This window comes from Pyxicephalus adspersus, chromosome 6 (genome assembly GCF_032062135.1).
Source record: "Pyxicephalus adspersus chromosome 6, UCB_Pads_2.0, whole genome shotgun sequence".
NCBI lineage: Eukaryota > Metazoa > Chordata > Amphibia > Anura > Pyxicephalidae > Pyxicephalus > Pyxicephalus adspersus.
The window spans coordinates 56,649,285-56,670,733 of record NC_092863.1 but is presented as its reverse complement, the minus strand read 5'-3'; the positions used below and the strand labels follow the sequence as shown (position 1 = coordinate 56,670,733).

Sequence of the window (21,449 nt, the reverse complement as noted above, 5' to 3'; positions counted from 1 at the left end):
ATACACCTTATGGCAGGTAACATGTTCAACATTGCATTGCTTATTACTGATATTTACAGTCTAGGTTGACCATGATCTGTCCTATGACTGTGAACTCCATTGGGCCAAGAGCTCCATCTTCTGTACCGTAGAAGGAGGACCTGATGCACAAAGCATTCAGCCTTGTACATTAACTAGCACTATATTCAGTTTCACAAAACCTGTTTGCATTACAAGGAAAGGGATGTTATATTAATTCTTTTGTTCATTATAGAAGCTTTTCAGCACAGCTGTTGAACTTCTTGAGATGTGAAAGCATCTCTAATATAAGTTTTTTAGGATTTCTAAAAGAAAAGATGTCCTTGTAGACAGGGCCCCCTAGTGGCTGCATGTGGATACTGTAAGCAGAAGTGAAGTTTTGATTTCCACTATAGTTCATTAAAAGCAATATGCTTAGTTGCTTCAGTTATACAGCCCAATAAATCATCATCTTTGTATAGTTATGCTGCTTTAGATATAATGGGTCTATCAATGTTTTCCAAGACTGGAGAGGACAGACTATCGTCAGAGAACCTGGGTGATCCAGCAAAACTGGATTTCTTAAAAATCATTTGTTGTTACTTGGCAAATATTTTCAGTTCTGAACCAGATCCATTCTAGGTTTGCTAGATCACCCAGGTTCTTCCATAATAGTCTATTTTCTCTAGTCGTGGCCCAGTGTAATAAAGAATGAGTCCCTATATGAGTATAAATCACCCATTTTTACTTACAGTTAAACATTTGCAAGAAAACAAATGCATGTCAGTCATTATGATTGCAAAATGATTTTGTTTCTGTTCTGGAAACCACGCTGCCTAATAATAATTTATATATATATATATATATATATATATATATATATATATATATATATATATACAGTTAAAATAAGTAATAGGTTATGTTAGCTTCTTGTAATCATGATGATAACATGGGGAAAGAAGAACTAAGCAGATTCTACTGAAATGTCAGTTCAACAGTGGCAACATACTGAAAGCAGAAGAGAAACGTATTAGCACAACAGTGTAGGCCCATGGGGTAGATGTTCTTTTCTTGTCCAGACTCAGAGTGGACCCAAGCCATAACGTTTACCGGGCATGTCCAAATCTCTACACTAGTTGAACAACATTGCAAAGCTTTAATACATGCTATATGTTTTAAAAATGATGATCTCTACCTACATGATCCTTAGTTTAGATATAAAGAAGTTAGCACTACAGGGACAGCACACACTATCAGCTTGCATTTTGGATCATGTTGACTAAAATTTGTGCTGTCCACTAAGGGATAAGCCAATGTGATGTAAATGTGTAAAGTGCATCTTGATTAACTGAACTCTAAAAAATATGGTCCCCGCCAAGCTGATAAAGAACACAGCTAAAACTTTAAAAAATGAGACTAGAGCTTCACCTGCTGGCTATTTATAAGAATGCAAAATATTCAAATACAATGTTTTAAATTTACCTTCTATAAAATGATTGTTTTATTATACAATAGAATAGAGTAAAATATACACAAACCCACAGCACATTTATTATATGCCTTGAAATTGGACTTTTGCACAATTCAATCTTGATGTCAAGTGTTTGGAAAAAACATTCCTCCTATAGTGTAGATTTTGGAGTTCATCCTCTTGTACTTTGTACATGGATTTGTTGTAAATGCCACCTGATAACAAGTAATGCAGGTCATTTTTATTATTTTATTCATGTATTATTGTTACAATTGTGGAACACTGAGCAAGCAGTTTATGCATAGTTCTAGCATATATTCAGAGAAGCAGAATTTCTGCAGAATTGTAGTGTGCACTGGAGGCTTGTCATAATGAAAATGCAAATAGCTGACTGTTTCTGCATATGGATGTCCTGCAGTTTTAGTTGACATAACAGATGGTGCTTGAAGTATTTTAAGCCAAAGGATTTGAGGTGACAGAAACAGCAACTTTGTTGCTATCATAAACTATCAGATTAATCGAGGACACGGGCAAATTCAGCCCAGTGACAGCATCTAATTTCTTTAATTTATTTTCATTGCTACTGGGAGCTCCTCTTGTACTGCCAGAGAACACATTTTTTTATTAGTGATGGCAAAGTGCTTTGAGGGTATATGGAATATCATTCCACAAAAATATTTCTGGTATAGTTCAGAAAACCAATAAACTACCCACAATTATTTTAAGGGTTTGTGTTGATAGGTTTCGGCTTGTGTCAATATGGCAAATGTGGCTTGCTTTGACATCAGATTGAGACACTTCTCATGACAGGTGCACTAGGCCCCCAGTTGACATCTTTCTGATCTGCATTTGGCTTGTAAAGCTACATTTGCATTTACAATAGACTTGTTTTGGAGAAGCAAGTCAACAAAGGCACTTACAGTCAATCATATTAATGCAAAATGTATGGTATGTGAATTTATATTTAGCAACTACTGGGACTTTACCAATGGCATACATAGCCAACAGTGGACCTGTGCAGAACAGGCTTGGGGCCTCCCTGTCGAACTGATTTGGGGCCCCTGTGTGGAGTCTGGGTCAGGAAATATTGTGTCCCAAAGTTTACTTTGCTACCATCCCCCGGACATTGAGACTCTCAGGCTCCTGCCAGATCTATTTCAGTATAATGTTTAGGGGATTACTGGTGCCTGAATCCCCCACCTGTTATATACACCCCAGCCAGAGCAGCCTATGCCCCTTTGCTTTCAGCACCATGGTCTGTAAAGAGTAGAGGAGGAACAAATTGTCCACATTCCTTGCATGAAGAGAGGTGCAGTAGTGAGAGAGCTGGCAGGTGAGAATTGAGGATAAACACAGTGCCCAGTATGGAACTTTAGAAAGAGCCAAAGTAGGGAAAGAGAAGCCCTAGAATAAGCAAGGAGTCAGGGAAGAGGTGCAATCATCCACTGGTAATCAGTTTCCTGGGGGTTTCTTGGGACAGGGGTATTGGTACACTAGGTACACTACATTAGTGGCCCTGACACTTGGGGGGGGGGGTATTGCTAGAAGTCCCGCAGTGGCCCTGACACTTGCTAAATATTATCATTGCTGGCTCTGACATTTGCAGAGAATTATTATAGCTGCCTCTGATACTTACCAGAGGAGAACAAGATACAGAACTGAAGAGGCATATCAAGTCACAGAAAAGAGTTGGTGACATGCGAGCAGATACAGTACAAAGAAGTGCCAGGTGCAGGTACATTGTGAGGGTACAATTTGAGTTGTCACTGGTAATCATAAAAAGTAGTCAGGTCAGGTACATACAGAGCTGAAGACCAGTTAGCAAAGCAAAAAACATGAGACTGAGTTTTATATGGCCAACTTACATCAACTGAGGATTGTGTGTGTGTATGTGTGAGCATTTGCTCACAAAAGCATGCACAGTTGCACACATACTGCACAAATATGAGTATGCCACTGTTCAAATGTTTTTTTACAAATCAAAGTATGATCACCTGATCACATCTTTTATTACAGGTCCACCCATAAACACAAATATACACCCGAACCAACCTGCATGCTCTCTCCTGACTATTGCTGGCTCTGACATTTACTGGGGTAATAGCTAACACCAAGCATAGGTCCTAATTTACTCCCATAATCTCTTTGGCTTACTCCCAGGTGCTATTTTGTCTAAACCATACTAACATAAAGGAGGAAAGATGGCACACTATTCACCATACATAATGAAGTAACACCAACTTTGTTAACCATATCCACTTTTGGCTACACCTACCGGCAGGGAAATTTAGAACTTCCCACTAATTATCCTGTGTTGGTCCCCATACTGGACATTCAATGTCTATATAGGATTCTTTCTAAATTGTTTATTCCCACTGAAATATTATCCTTGCTAATGCTTACAGTATGCTAATGATTTTCCTACCTAATACCTGTTATAATAAGAGAAATCTCAAGAGCACACTAGGTAATTTTGATGTCCTATAACCTGGACTGCATCAACCCAATAAGCGTATCTAGATGTGATTTACATTGGTATTCATATGAGCTGAGCCATGTATATAAGCCTTACTCTACCTTTTTAACATGTGGTAACCTTTTAAACAATGTTCAGGCCTTCAGGGAGTCCCTGCTATGATTTCTATAGCCACAGCTCACAGTACCTAAGTATGAAGGTCCAAATGTCGGTCAATTGAACAAATGTCTTTAGATGACCTTTAGATGACCTTTAGATGTCCAAAAAGGTCATTGGTGTCACTTAAATTGATCAATGCTCAAGGTACCCCAACAACCCCTGGATGAATCCTGGTTGAAAAACACTGATGTATAAAATACAAATCCTAAAATTTATGTTGAAATGATGTTAACACATTTTGATCCCTGATACATCTTTAAGCATGCAACCAGGGTTTTAGTCTTTTGCTGTTTGCTTATCAGTTTTACTATTCTTTTTTGTCAGGGGTAAAGAAAATGTTTGCCAATACAAATGCTGCAACTGTTTGAAAAAAAGTTGGATCTCAAGTTGGATGCATTGGATCTCAGAAAACTATCACAAAGATTTCAGATTCATGTTTACTTTTGTACCTATGTGAATGAATTGCTAGCAATACAGATGTACTTGCATAAAGTGGGGTTTTTGTTTCACAGATAAAGTCAAAGAATCCAAAAGAAAAAAAAAATCTAAGTTTAATTTTTTGGTGTCTTTAAAGCAGAACATATACTTAGTGAGCATCTGTTTATGGAGCTGCTTTTTGTATGCAGCATAATATTGCATTTTAAAAAAAGAAAAAACTAAACTGAAAAACAAAAAAGTGCCAGAATATTGTTCACCTATAACATCCAATGCCTATTATCCCGGATTTCAAGTGCTCTTCTGGTGTTTACTGCTGTAGTAAAACCTCAGCTCTGTGTCTAGTAAATTTGGGCCTAGTCTTGCGAGTGTGACAGAACTGACCAGTGTCAGTACAGTTTTCAGCAAGAAAAAGGATAGTCTACCAGTTTCTATTATACATTTAAAAATGCCTATTACCTTTTGATAAAAGTTGTCATCACAAAATTTACCTGAAAAAACATATTTTTTTCAAACTGAATTTAATCAGATTTGGGTGCTGCTGCTCTAGGTAACCAAAGCGGAAAAAGTGGAAAAAAATCACACTCCCACACGTACAGCATATGCTGTTTCTGAGACTATCTGTAAAAATCATGCTGTTCTGTAAAACCAGCTTAAAGGCATCGCTCAAACATGTTATTTGAAAGAATTGTGTGTTTGCTCTCAAAGCCTCATGAAAAGATCCTCTACCTTTTTTGCATTGGTATATGTATACATGGCCGTGTCTAGCTTCCAATTTTTAGTCAGCAGTTTGCTTGAGAGCACAAAAAAATGAAAGAATTTGCTAAACTTACTCTCCATTGATTTCAGTGGGATTAACCAATACGCACAGGTTCTCGGAGCCCCTTGCAAATCCAGCTCAAGCAAATTCACTCAACCCTAGTATAATGCAATGTTTTCTGTTCTCCAAACATCCTACAGTTTATAAAACACTGTATTTTACTGCTATGGAGAATCCTCCTTAGCTTTTCAGCCTCTCTTGATACCACACTAGAAGCTATTTTTTATTTTTTATCTTTTTACTTTTTGTGGGAATAGAAATTCCTATTCTATATTAAGAATTTTTTTTCAGTTGCCAACATGCTTTTCATTGGTGCTGAAACTGAAAACAGTTTTAGCAATGGCCTGTTATCTTAAAACAAAGGACAAGGGAGTGGTGAATATGCAACCACTCACCCAGCTCATCCAATACCAATCCACATGCCGTTAAGCATTGGGGAGTTGTTGATTTGAGTTAGATTCCCCCAACAAATGGAGACTTCACCCAAACCACCCTAGCCCAATGTAGTCTATTACTGGTCTCTTTGGAATCCTTGATGTTTCACCTAACTGCTCCCCTGCACACAGAAAGCAAATGGTCAGCTATTTTCTTTTTTTTAACCAAAGTTGATCTTTCTATCCATCATAATCAAACATGTACTGCACTGCTCCCTCTAGTTATGGAAGAACATTTCTTCACTGTTCTATTCATTTTGAGCATGTACTAAAATCCATCAGTGGCATGGTTTTAAGTGACCAGGAAACTTTGTGGAAGAGGTTAACTTGATAATTTTGATCATGTTTGACTTAAGTCCAGGTGTTAGTGACAGTTCCCTGTGTAACACATACATGTCACATCATTGTCCATGTTGCCAATTATATATTGAGAAGTTCCTGGCTTTGCCCCCTTCCAGATGAAATAGAAAAATGAGTGTGGGGGCATAGGACAGCCTAATATCTTAGTATGTAACTGTGCAAATATCAGGTCTTTGCGATTCCTAAAACTGTTTTTTCTTTTAGTGAGAAGCTGTGAAGGCAGAGGCACAAGCGAGTTTCATGTCTTAGAAATTACGGGCAGTCATTAAGTTTGCTCCAGGGAAAGTCAGCAAAGGACATTCACACTGAGATGTCACAAAGACTGGGGGAGAAGTGTCCTTCCTACAGCACTGTCAAAACCTGGATATCTCCTTTCAAGACTGGGCATTTCACCGTTGAGTATGAGCCCCGCAGTGGATGCCCCCCAACCTCAACTGACCCAGCAACCTGAGATGCTGTCCATGAGCTGATTATTGAGGATCGGCGAATATCCGCAAAAAAGATGGCCCAGATACTTGACATCTCACAAAAGTGTGTTGGGTTTGTTATCATCACTATCCTAGACATGCGCAAGCTTTCAGCGAAGTGGGTGCCGAATTTTTGAACAGTGTTTAGAAGAAGGAATAAGTTGAAGCATCCAAAGCCGTTTTGAAGCTGCACAGGACTTTTTGGCTAGGTTAGTGACTGAGGATGAAAACTGGCTCCACATCTATGGTCCTAAAACCAAGGAACAGTCATAGAAATGGCGCCACAGTGGGTCCCTACGCTGTACCAAGTACCAAAAGCTGCAACTACGCTGTACCAAGTGCATCAGTCTCAGGGGGTAATATGTTGAATAAATAAATTTCATAGCTATGGCTCTCTTCTTTCTGGGCAAAGCCAGGAACCTCTCAGCACCCCCTTGTACATCATAACCTCCCTTTAGCTTTAAAGATACAACAGCATTTATACATAGCAATAAATGGAAACAAGACTACTTTCAGTTGATTGTTTTCTTTATTAGACACATCACATAAGGAGATCAATGTGTGCTAGTAGCATGCAGAGTAAGACGATTTTTTTCTAGAATGTGGGTAACATCAGCTTTAAATCTGACAATGTTTCTTTTATAGTTACATCATGCTATTTTAAATGCAAACATCAGCATACAAGTCTCTGCGCCATTTCAGTCCATATCTGCATGCGTTATTTACAAAGTAAAGCAAATTATGCTGGGCCCACGTGTCTGACAATGGCGCATTTTAAGAATAAAAAAAGATAAACACACAAAGTAAAGATGGTTAAATCGTTCTTAGCAGGACTTGTCTGGGAAAGATGTCTTGTAACCAGGAAACAGTTACTTTGTTTGAATCGCTGATTGTCTGGAGAAAAACAAGGTTGTTAAATTTGTAACCTTTTCACTACCAGAATTACTGTGACAGGCGGTAACAAGGATTTCTCTAAACACATTTTTATTTGTGCAGTTCTGTGTGATCTTTGACAATCTACTGGAATAGATGACTTTTTTTACAGTATTTTTGAAGGAAATGTTTCATCATAATGCCATTATCCAGACGTCCTGGTGATGACACAGCTAGGGTTGACAGCTTTCTGAAGACTTTCAAAACACAAATGGCAAATAAGTATAATGCAAGGAGCAAAGAGAGAGCACAAACTTCTTACGGTATAGGCTGTGTAGAGAAGCCTCAACCTCCAGTATATCACATGTACACAACGTGTTCACATTAGAATGCAGCAAGTCTACAGGTTGAACAGCATACACCCTTGGTTTGGTAATAAGTAGAGGCATTTTCTGATGATAATGGTTGCTTGTTTAAATATAAACAGTATACAAACTGGTTTATTACATAGCAACACCTAAACAAAAAGTATCCTAAATTATTGTAGTTTCCACATTTCCTATATAAATTGCAAAATACAACTCTGGTTTAATAGGGACTCAGTAGAAAGTTGTACTCAGTCTCTAACTGATTGCAATTGATTATTTAAATACAGGAGTAACTCAACAGGAATACATGAATATTGTTTGGACAAAACATAAGTTTCAGTACTTTATAGGTGGGAGGTCACTCCTAATTCACTGGGAGAGGCAGCCCCATTAGTGACTTAACATGAACCTGTGAGTACTTAAATCTGAGAGCTGATATTTTTTAAAGGTGTATTCACCAAAATGGTCATATTAAACCTGACATCATTAACTTACAAGTCTTAAACAAGTATGAGGAATGTGAGTTCATTTTTTTTAAACTTTCTAGTATGGGTGCTTGTTTCAGGTCGGTAATCCTCCTGTAAATAAATTAAAGATCAGGAGGGTAACCCAGGAGCCTGAACCTGTAATTTCAGCTCCAATAGTTTTAGTTTTACAAATTTACTATCAGGAAACTCAAATACTGTTGATCAATTTATCTAACCTTTTTATTTTTAGGTAGCTTTATGTTACTTGGTTAACTCCCACCTCCAAAACTTAAGCTGTTATCTAAACCTTGCACCTGCTTCCCATAAGAGTCAAATGTGAAATATATTAATCTGCAACATTTCCTAATTAACTAAAAAAATTAATCTTAATACCGAACATTATAAATAAAAATATAAGAGTTGTTTTTAAGTCCCAGGCTTAATCAGTGGTCAGTATTTCTGAGAGTACTGGATACTGAAGAGATGCATCCATAGACACCTATTTAGTTCTGGAAGTAAATAGGGTGTAATATCAAACAACTAATCTGGTTCATTACAGTTTAACTGATATAAACTCAGCCTTGAACGTTATTAATAATAAACAGTATTTATATAGCGCCAGCATGTTATGCAGCGCTGTACATTAAAAATGGCAGCAAATGACAGATACAAACATTTACACAGGAGGAGAGGACCCTGCCCAGAAGAGCTTAGGTCTATCAACAGATTGTATTGATATGCAAAAGAAGTTTAATGCTAGCTAGTCAGAAAAACAGAGGAAAAGATGGGGAGAGCTTGTCCTACTTCATCAATCAGATCTCATCTTTAATTCATGGGAAAAAAATGATTTGGGTATATGTACAATCCTCTAAGTCAGCAGGTATGCTGTTTGTAAGTATTATCACTCTAAAGTATCTGCTTCTGCTTGTTTTTTTTTTTTTTGTTAAGTATATTGTTGGCAATAATTATATTTTGTCTCTAAACACACTGTATAGGGAATCCACACATTTATTAAACAAATATGGCAATTCAGATTTTTTTTGTAAAAGATGTCTCTAAGTTTATATGTGTAAAGCTAAAATAGACAAATACACTATGGCAGATGTCATAATATCCTCACACAGCTCCAGCAACTTTACCAAGGTCTTGGCATGAAAATAAAAATCCCTCAAAATCCCCTGCTTGTGCACCTTCACAGTACACATCACAAGCTTTGTTGAAATCTGCTTCTGTTGATAAAAAAGTTAGAAAAGTCCCCGAGTAAAACAGACAGGTGTTTCTTACAGATGACCTGTGTATTAAATGTCCAAACAGTACAAAGAGGACCACTTTAAACAGATCAGAATATTCAAATGCTAACAATTATTTTGATAAATGTTCTCATACCCTGTAAATAGGTTGAGAAAGATATCTTCCTCCAGAAAAAAAAGATCTGCTTGGATATGGACACATTTCTACAGAAGAAGATGGAGGCATGCACAAGTTGGCAAATACTCGAAAGCTAACATTATATACTAGGCATTGTGCTTCCGTAACTACTTGCAAGCAGAGTCCCAGGCTTAATTAGGAAAGCAAATAACTAGACTTCAAGTACAAAGTCAAGAAATGTGTTAAAGCTCCATGCAGAAGAGAGAAATAGGAGCACTATATAGATATCTGTTACAAAGCAAATACAGCAGGAAGTGAAGCTTTTTTCTTAACATACTGTAACAAATGATCATATTAAGTCACCCAAAACAAATATTTCAGTAGATGCATACAGATCAAATGATCAATTCTTATAGATAACAAGGATACTGAAAACAGATTACAAAATATTGAAGATCTCTCCACTCACCATGACCACTGCAAAGAATTGGAATATATTTATAATGCAGTGAATATGGTATTAAAAAAACATTCACTGCATGGAATCCCTCCTAGTGAATGTTTTCTGTTCCAGTGAATAATTCATTAAGCCAGAGGGAGGTTCAGTTAACACATAACTGATATATTAGTATTTGAGTGACTAGGAGTTAATTGGACAACAAATCTTTGTTCTTATGTCTCTATTTACCGACAAGCACGTCACGTCAACCTGAGGTTGCTCTGGTGCAAGTTCCTCTCAGTGATATTTGAGTTTGGCATGATAAAATTATCACATTTGGCATAGTAAACTCTGTGTGAACTGGTGCCCTGAAAACAATACCAGTGATTTGTTGACCACAGAGGTTGGCGTTTGGCCACCTATTATCCTTAAAGCCTAGAAACAGTTACCCCCACCCTATTCAAAGCCAAAGTTAGCCACTGCTAAATAACCAAAAACAAAGAAAAATTACACTTTGCTTTCAAGTCAGTCTAGTAACCTGCTGGTTGACAGGACATACTGATGAAGAATTTTTACATATCTAAAAGTAAAGAAAACAAAAAATTATATTTGCAATTTTAAGGATTTCATACTAACAGATATGCCATTATTAGACATATTACACCAATAATTGTAACTTCATTTTGTTACTACATTTCCAATTTTAGATACTGACCATATACTTTATGTATTGGAAATGCCAAACTGTCTAAATTAAAACAGCTTGACAATTAATGTTATTTAGGTTACAGGGGAACAATGACATGACACCTGCGTTGAGCAATCCCAAGGTAGGAAATAGTATTGCCTTCCTACATGTATGTTTATCTATACACAATTATTGAGCACTTTACTATATATTTATCTTATTACTATGAACCTAATTATGATTTAAAATACAATCAAACACCTTATCTCTGTTATCAAACACTCTATAACAGTATAGTGCCATATAGTTGAGTTATATAACATTTCTGGTTCAACTGCACCAACCAATAATAATACATTAAATAATCTCTTCAATTACAAACTATTTAAAGAGGCACTCCATCCAGTTGACAGTTCAATTATAGATGGACACGGGTGACTCACATAATCCCCTAGCTAGAATCTAACACAAAAAAAATTGTTTGGGTACTGTGACCCTTTACCTTTATCTTGGAATGATTAGAACTGTTCACTTTATAGAATCTCTGTTAAATTATAAAAAAATATTTGTCCAAAAATACTGTTACTACAGGTCAATAATTCTCCCTAGACTATAATGACTACAGTCTAATATAGCTGTAAGTAGATTTATATGTAATAATTTTGTCTTTTTTTATATGTGCTATTATTATGTCCCTTTTGAAATAATCCAGAAAATGTGCATTCTACCAAAAGAACTTTAAAATGTTCATAGAAAACTACAAATTGTTCCAAACATAAAGCCTAGCATTTTGAGTTGGGCAAAGAAATTTAAAAAAAAGTCTCTGTGAAAATTATTGAATTATTGAAATCGTACAGCAAGACTTTGCACTTGGTTTTGTGTGTAGGTTTTAGCAGCGGTTCCGACACATGCCATCCTAAATTGAAGCTAAAGAGAAGGGAGAGGATACTTTAGTGGAGACTTGTAGCTCTTACCACTGCTGTTCAGTAATTTTCACTGAAACTTTGATTAGGCTTTAATGTGTCTCAGTTAAGGATTAACTAAATGTGAAATAAATTTTGAAATGGATTTATACACAAAATATATTTTGCTAGGTTCAATAAATAAAATGTAACTAGCTAACATACTAACATACGAGCTAACATACTATCCTTGCAATATCTGCTAATCCAGACTTCTTCCAGAGCAGGTCATACAACCAAGCCTGGGAATTTAATCACAAGGTCTCTGCTAGAAGGGAAGTTTAGAAATAGGACTGGCTGATCCTTTCTTTTCCCCAGAGATCCTGTGATAAAAGACTTAATTCTTTGGTCATGTGACCAGTAAATGGCAGAGCCTAAAGTAGCATTTTATAATTGAAAGGTATTTCAGTCATTTTATTACACTTTATTTATACACTCCTGTAATAATAATAATGCAGTGTTCTGTTCTTAACTTACTTAAATTACATAACTTATGGTAACAGCACGTAAAAGATTTTCCTTATTATTCCTAAAACAGAGCAAATATTCATCTTACAGTGTAACCAAAATGTTGCAAAAACAGTAAGACATATCTCTAACTACAAGACAATTTCCAGCCACTGGTCTCTGATTGACTTCTAGTTTGAGGTCAAGATAGGCTAAAAATTTATATTGGGTCAAATATTAATAAAGGGCCACAAGGAAAACAAAATCCATTAATGTAAATGCACATTTTGGATAGTAATGCCTTTTATTATTATTTATGGAAGAACTGTTGTAAAAATTGGGGAGTATACCAGACCAGTGGCAGGATTGACCCAGTGTGGTTCTACAAGAATTGGTCTAAATCACAGGTCCAATCTCTCAAGGTAAGAAACCCCTTAAGTTGGATTTATCGCTGGGTTTAGAACACGCTAGCAACATAGAAACCTCATTAAACTTCAATTTTCTGCTCTTGAAATATTGATTATCAAAATGCACTGTAAAATATTTTAGTTTCACTGTGTTGTATGTTTATATTATATGGTTTTATTTAAACTACAAGAAGTCAGACAGTGATAACCATAGAAAATATAGAAAATGATGTATTGTGCTCTGAAATAGTTAATTTGTAGCATGAAATATATAGTATAAATGAGATTAGATCAGTCAGGTAAACAGTAACAATTTTTCCACACAGCGGGAGAAGAAGTGACTTTACCGGGAAATAATGTGCAAAGACTTTGTGCCGTAGTAAAGGTTAAAAAAAAATAAAGTTGAATTACCAGTTATATATTATATCAGGTTGCCGATCAGCAGTATATGTGTATTTTGTTGCATCTATGATGGGCATTTTTAAAACATGCTCCACAAGTAACTGTGTAGTGTGGTGCTGCCTATAACAACCAATTGCATTGCATTGAACTGCATTGCATTGCATAAACTGGTATTACTCTAGCACTGCTTTAAAAGGAAATGCAAACATCTGGTATGCTGCACAAATTGTTCACAGTTAGCTGTAGAGCAAGGGGCTTGGATATTAAAAAAAAAAGCAAAGGAATAGTGTTGTTGCCCTTAGCAATTAATGGGATGCCTACCTATATATTCTAACATCCAGGCCCATTCTTTGCTACGAGCTACATATCCAGGTTCCTTTGCTGTAGATTTCTAAGTAAGTGCCAATGAAGATGATTGATAAGCATGAAAAGCAAGGCTGAATGTATCATTCAAATTCAACAAACAGCATTTGTTCTGAGGCAAACAAAAAAAGCAATATTTATATCTAATAAAGTATATACTAAGAACAACTATTATTTCTCTATTCCTAAAAGCTAAAAGTGAGAATGCTTTGGAAGACAAGACATAAAAAGTTTACAGTGAGTTGGTACAGAGCGTGAACGTTTGGGGAACACAGCGGCTGTCATTTAATCACTTGCTACATGGTTTTCATTCTGTAGAACATGCCAGCGCTCAATCTTCTTATCTTTGTTCTTCAGGCACTCATACCAGTGTTTCAAGCGCTCTCCTTTGGCATTGATGCCAAGCTGACAGCCACCTGCAGGGAGAATCCAGGCATAATAACTTGATATAGAAATGTCAAAAAGCAGCAAGGTGTGAAAGCTTACCACAAAGCAAAACTAAAAACTGTACAGGAGAATTTATACATGAGCTGAATTGAAACTAAGGGCTAGTTTTTAACAATGGCAACCCCCCTTTTCAACACACCCTGCCAGTGTGCCTTGATGGTTTTCATTTTAGCACATTACAGTGCGCAGATAGGAACCATCTGTGCTCTGTGATGCACTATATTGTGGTATGCTTGCTACTATTTCATAATAAATGAGTTTCCTCATATAAAACCTATGAGCTACCTACAAATAAAATCTAAAAAATAACACGCATTAAAAAAAAATTATTAGTATGCCCATTTAGATACAAAGACAACATATGAGACTCTGCACATGCCCCAGACTTGGCATGACATTTAATGAAGGTACTGCTGATTTTTTCTAACCTGCAGCAATCTTTGCAGATACCAGCAATCAACTACTAGAACAGGGAGCTTCCAATCACTAACATATTTGTGGCTCCTACATGTCACAGTAAGTTATTAGCTGGGAGCTGATTGCTTGTCATGTACAGCGATTGGCGGTGATTAAAGGTGATCAGAAGAACTGTCTCTAAATGCTGGGTTCACATCCTGCTTTCTCAATATGCACAGAAGACGACACACCAGCCACAGGCAAACATTGCAGGAGAGAGCTGGTGGATTCTAAGGGAATGTGAGTCTGTGGTCATCTACTATACTTGAAGAATGATGATGTTCTGATTAAATGTCGCTGCAATGCATCTCACACCACAACAAATGGGCCAGGAGCTGAAATGCTAACTACTTTAAAATAACTTTAATAATAATCCTCACGGATCTTCCCATGCAAATTAACCTTGCACTTATCTTAGATCAGCAAATTATGTGATCCAGAAGTCTGTACCGTATCGGATATCGGCCCTAGCACACAGTCAGAGCAGCCTCTAAGCAGGCCTATAAGTAGACAGCTTTTGTTTTTAAGCCTATAACAAACTTAATATCCCGGGCAATCGTCACCCTGAGATTACATATCCCTGTTCCAAGCATCCCTATCACCTAACCATTAACTCCTAGCACCTCTGACACTAATTTTCAACTCCCCAGCCACTGTCCCTTTTTGCTAGTTAGCAACTCCGCCAGTTCATATTCCACCACTGCTCCCCCTTGTCATATGCAGAACATGGAACATACAGAGAGGAGGGGAGGCTGAGCCTGGAGTTTCGGTGCTCTCAGTCCACTTCCTCCTTTCACTGGTGGTATCACTGCCTTTTAGCATGCAGAAGCAAGTTAGTTCTCAAAATACTTCCTGCATATTATGTGTGTTGGGAAAAGAGTGATGAAGTGTAGCACTAAGGTAGCCCACTACCATCAATACATTGGAACCCTTACAATGCAGCAGCCAAATCAAATATCCAAAAATATTTTTTTTTTTTTTTTTTTTTTTAAAGATATGACTTTTATTTTAATTATTCAAATAATTAATCGCTCCTCCTTCCTGAACCATCTATATTATTATTGTAACATGTAATCTTCATAGCAGGCTGAAACTTTGAGGAAAACCAAACTTTTCCTTACTTTCTCTATTCTTTTGCAGTTAAGTATAGAAGATGTTTTTTCAATTAACAGTGATGAACCTGAGCTCATATTTTGATGACACATTCATTATGTGCAATTGTTACATGAGTACTAAGCTATGATTGACAAATTGTAAGGTTATTAGCGAGCTTTAGTTTTTGATTGTATATGCTGATGCAGTGCAATCAAGTTGCATTCATGCATGACCAAGGTAATAATTAACTTGTCATGTAAAAGCCATAATAAATGGGGAAAAAATAAAAGGCAGGTTGTGTTGTCTGTGTTGTATTTAGAAATAACATCTCAGTATAGGATGGAAGCAGCCCTATTCCTTAGGATGCTTTTAAAGCCAAAGATAATATTTTTTTTTAGTGATGCAGAGTTTTTGTTTCAGAAGATCTCTAGGTATCTGTGATGTCAGGTGACGAGATGAGTGATTTATGAAAAATGTGCAGCATGAATACCAATATTTACTGTTCTGGTTTAAGTCTGACCTCCCTGGTGTGCTAGTGTAATAGTAAAAAGTCATGCTAGTTCACAATTTACAGAACATCAACACCTGCACCAAGCTAAAAGTAGAATCCATGCCCATACAACTTGAGGAATACCTTTTGAACTGTGCATTCTATAAATAAGGATGCAAATAAGGACATATATGATTGTGATTTAAAAAATTCAATTTTTCTGAAATGCTTTTGCTGAATTTATTTAAATTTAAGCAGAGAGGACGGGTAATGAAATACATCTCAATCATTCAATTATTGGACTGTTATGTGATTTATAGAACTTACCTATATAATCATTAGACTTTCCAATATCATAATCCCATACTGATAAGTCCAGTTGTTTTTTTGCAAGATCACTGTGCTTTATATCAAAGAAGAATTCCTAGATACAGAAGTACAAAAAAATTAAAATATGGTAGCAAATAATCTGAGTTTTTTTTAAACTGCTTTACATGATTTAGCATCCTAAAAATCATGCAAAAAAAATACACTGCCTTAAAAACTTAGTTTTAAGATCCAACAAGCTGCAGGAAACAATGTCTGTTAATTCTGTAGATTAGTAGTAACATCACACTCCACTAGATGGCTTACGTTTTCCTTCTTTTATTACAAGTATGGAAAATCCTAGTATAGATAATAATAATAATAAGTATGGAAAATTATAGTATAGATAATGGCTATAAAAAACTAATACAGAACTGAAACAATGGAGATTCTATGGGGAAAAGGGCCAATATAATTCTGTGCAATGCAAACCACAACATATTAAGGTCCATTTGAACATCCCTGATAATTCTTTGTACTTGCAGAACAATGAAAATGTCAACTTTGGAAATATTTTTAAGACCCAAATGAACAGGCTTTTAAAGTCCAGATACTGGAGATAGCGTACAATGTACATAGCTTTTATAAATGGATTATACGAGTATACAAAATAAAAAGAACAAGATATAAAGATAAAATTAGGTTTTAAAAGAGTGACTTTAAAAGCATGTGCCCCTTTTATTATATACCAAAGTCTTTAAAGCCTAGCTAAACCTAAAATTGAAATATCAGAAAAGGCAAACTCTTAAAGTGATCATGTTGATTACTGTAAATTATTAACTTTCAAAACAAATACATTTTAAAAGTAAAAAAACCTAATGTCTAGCAGTGCCTGTCTGTAGATATGAACCTATCCACACAGCCTTTTAGTTTCCTGTTAACAGATTAAGGTCCTACAAATGCTAATTACCTGTGACTACAAGTCCTGCCCTTACTTATGTAGTCACTTGGTTTCTAATGTAATACAGTGATAATGGGACCTACCTCGATGTCACATTGTCAAATATGATTGACCCTGCCAATTCAAAGATATAATAGCTGTAGTGCAGTGTCAAGGCATGTTGGGCTCATAAAACAGATTTTCTGGCCATCATTTTGCTTTTATACACTGTCTAAATTTTCTAATTAATCTGATAGCTATTATCATTTACTTTATTCAATTTTCAATTTAGTTGAGCTTTAATATTCTGAACAAGCTGTCAAGTACTTTGAAACAAGCTTTACTTCTAATGCATGTGCAACAATCTTACCTCATTGAATTCTGGGTTCAAAGTCTTTTTTTTGATCTGAGTCTTCTGTTTTGCCTTTTTGCCTCCCTCTGGTTTTAGAAACCTATAATTAGACATTTAATAAATTTAATTCAAAATGATATATACTATTGTTAAACAAGCCATTTTAATATGCAATCTAGATGTTGCCATAATCTGGGGGAATTTGTTCACTTTATGTGACATTTGTTTTACCAGACTGTGTAATTAGTGCATTTTATGTCAAATTCAGGCATCCCCTGCAACTAAACTTTTGTTTTAGCTAGCTTTGTCTATGAGGGTTTTCATTGTCTTGGTAATGCTAGTGATAATGTAATGCATGGATTGTTTTAGTACTCTCAACTGTCTTTTAAATCGGGAAATCATAGTAAAATTTTTTAAATTAGGCCACACATGATAGACATGATAAAGCAACCAATCCTTCAATTCCAATGTTTGCAGTAGAGGCTACAAAAGGGTGGTCTTCATTAACAGCAGGTAAATTAGGTTAAATTGCCCTGAACGTGAATGAAAAAAAAAATCCATATTAAAGTTGTGAATTGGATTCCTGGTTTAATTGATACAATTACCCAAATTACAGTGGTCAATAGGACAAAGTTGTGGATGGTAGATTGCTTAGTTTCTGGTAATTTCTTTGAACAAATATAGATATGTAGGTGCATAAAAAATTACTAAATATTTGTTTGTAAAAAACCTATTCAAGATCTATTTATCCAATCCATTGTGTTGAAAAAGGCCCTGCATGATGTACTTTGGTTGTCCTAACCTTTTTTTTTTCCTTAAAGACAGCACAATCCTTTAAAAAAACACAGCTTATTTTAAATACATGTTATGTAAAACACATGCCAGGAGTGCATCATGCTAATAACAACAACCTTGTGCACTCCTGCAACAATATTACACCCCTGATTTGCAGTGAATGCTGCCCTGCAGAGGGTTATGTCCGCTACTTTTATGTGGGAAGACATTATGTACATTTTTACTCAATTCCTAACCTTGTACAGGTATTTTTCAATATTTGGCAAAGTTCAGTGTCAGTATACACCCCTTATAATATGCATTTCACTCCAGTACTTACAGTTTAACAAATGGATCAGAGTAACCATTAGCATCCATTGCTGCCAAGTGAACACATCGGATAATGCCGACAATAAGCCCTCCTTGCTGGGTGTTGTACATCAAAGAGACCAGAATCTTTCCTCTATCCTCTACATCTCCTCCACGATCTGTCTGCAGAGAGGCACAAGCTGATGAATGCATTTAATCCATATTCTAGTTGAGTGTATATAAGCAAAAGGTTAGAGTCTTCATTTTTATTTTTTTACATGTATGTTAAATGGAAGTTAAATCTTTTTAGTGTTCAAAAGCTTTTTTCTTTATATATTTAGTAGGAGATGCATATTTACAAACACGTATTGCCTTGTATTTACTTAGCAGAGAAAGCTAAACTGTAAGATAAAAGCAGCAATACTGACAACCTAATATGAGCTAGGAGAGAGGGAAGGGTCTGTGTCCTTGCTCTGACAGTGAACAGCTGGCTATTTAGAACAGAGCAAAAAAAGGATGCGAGATGTCTACAAAAGGTCCATATGACATAATACTTTATATTTACTGGGGAAAAATGTAAAATATATTATGTGCAAATCACTATGGGCCTGATGTATTATTGTTCTCCAAGGCTGGAGAGGATACACTTTCATCAGTGAACCTTTGTGATAAAAAAAACCTTGAATGGACTTCTTAAAATCATTTGCTAGCAAATATTTTGAATCCTGGACCTGATCCATTCCGGGTTTAATGTTATAGTTTTTTTGTTTGGTCATCTATTTTCTGTTGGGGTGAACAGAATTGTCAAATTTTTATTCACCTGAATTTCCATTAAATCTGCATATTTCCACAGAAAAATGTAAAACTTGGTAGTATACATGAGGTTTACAGCAAAGCAGAATTCTTTATATATACATTGTTAAGTGTGTTATTATGTGTATACTTATTTACTAACCCTTTCTCTGCTAAGGTCATAAGCTACATAAAACAGCCATATTGTTCAAAAATGGTGTGGCTGCTGTCTCTTTGTATACAACATAAACACCTTGTATAAAGCAACTACAAACAAAATGTTTAGTGTGACCCCCACTTACATGGTCTTAAAAAGGGAGGGTGATAGCTAAGTAAAGACTGGCTAATGCTGGTGTATGTAAATTATATTACCCTTTGCAACTTAGCTGGCTGATGAAAACTAAAAGCTGAAGTTTGCTGAACATGGAAAAACTCTGCATGGTGGAATTTCAGGAAACTTCTGTGAAAACTCATCATTACCACAGAAACATAGAATTTAATGCTATGAAAAGTATTGTGTGAAATTGAGACACTCATCTCTAGTCTATTGGAGATCCAATATTCTCAACAACCATCTAGACGCATGCAAAACATAGCAAGTTGTCAGGTGACAAGTTGTTAGATGTGGAAGTGGGGGTCAAGCTTTAAACTTTAGCAGGGAGATCTACCTACTGAAACCAGACAGACACTGTTATTATTATTATTAATTTTATTATTATTATTATCATTATTATTAATAAACAGGATTTATATAGCGCCAACATATTACACAGCGCTGTACATTAAATAGGGGTTGCAAGTGACAGACTAATACAGACAGTAATACAGGAGGAGAGGACCTTACAATCTAGTAGGTGGGGGAAGTATCGCACAATAGGAGGGAGATATGTAGTGGTGGAAAGTAGTGATGGTTTCAAAAGACAGAAGAAGATGTGTAGGCAAGTTTGAAAAAATGGGTTTTGAGCGCTCTTTTAAATGAGCAGAAAGTAGGAGCAAGCCGAATAGGACGAGGAAGACCGTTCCAGAGAGTTGGGGCAGCTCTAGAGAAGTCATGTACCCGTGTGTGAGATGAGGTTATAAGCGAGGAAGTCATTAGTAGGTCATTGGGGGAGCGGAGAGAGCGGCTGGGGGAGTATTTTTTTTTTACCAGGTCAGAAATGTAAGTGGGACAATAACTGTGTAGGGATTTGAAGGCACAGCACAGGAGATTGAATTTGATTCTAAGGTGAAATAGAAGCTGTAGAGATCTGCAAAGAGATCCAGCGAAAGAGGAGCGGAGGGAAGGACGGATGAGTCTGGCTACAGACACTGTATTTATGTAAAAGGCCTAGGAATTATCTAATTCAAGGGACCCCCCTAAACCTAACATACATTCTGAATTCCACTCTTACAAGTAATTTATAAAGGCTTCTGTATCTGCATCACATACTTTTTACTGTATATGTTAAAGTATTTAACTTGCCCCTGCAGCTATTGCTTGGTATGGAGTGCTGCCTAGTTGTTTATCAGTATTTTCAAATCCTCTGTTTTGTAAACCCAAAACTGCATCTATTCAATATAAGCCAAGTAATATGTAACAAGTGTAATTACTATGTGCTAGAGTTGTTACTTTTTTGATGTAACATGTAGATGTTTCCATGTAGAAATGTAATAATTTGTTACTATGCATCCATTTTAGTTTTAGTTATTAGTTACTGTGTCAGGTTTAGCTACTTGTTACTAGGTGACACACTTGGTAGTTACCATATAAAGAATTATTTGTTTTATGAACAATTTAGTTTGAAGTCTTGATTTCTGATTTCATCAAAAATGGTCTATGCAAAGCAGCTCTGATTGACTATATTTCCTGCAATCACAGACATGGTGAATACTGCAGATGGCACTTCAAATTAAAACACGTGCTGCAATCAAAAAGTACAAGCTTTGATAAGAGACACACCACAGTGCTAACTGATTACTCACATTGGATATTTATTCCCTGTTATACAGTAGAGTGATCCTCAAAATATGTCTAATTTGTCTGGTTCTGTTATTTTAGAAGACTCTGATCTACAAACCTTAATAAATAATTAAAATTTACTA

At 36.0% G+C, this 21,449-nt stretch overlaps 1 protein-coding gene across 1 annotated transcript in view; it reads right to left on the bottom strand.

Annotated features, from left to right (window-relative positions):
- Positions 1-7,132: 7,132 nt before the first annotated feature.
- The window catches only part of RPH3A (rabphilin 3A), a 123,790-nt gene continuing 109,473 nt past the window's right edge, over positions 7,133-21,449 (bottom strand). The window contains exons 17-20 of the mRNA XM_072415928.1: positions 18,607-18,758; positions 17,511-17,592; positions 16,222-16,318; positions 7,133-13,822 (exon numbers count right to left, since the gene is read on the bottom strand). Of these exons, the coding sequence (XP_072272029.1) occupies positions 13,692-13,822; positions 16,222-16,318; positions 17,511-17,592; positions 18,607-18,758 (462 nt within the window). The 3' untranslated portion in view covers positions 7,133-13,691. The remainder of the gene's footprint in view (positions 13,823-16,221; positions 16,319-17,510; positions 17,593-18,606; positions 18,759-21,449) is intronic.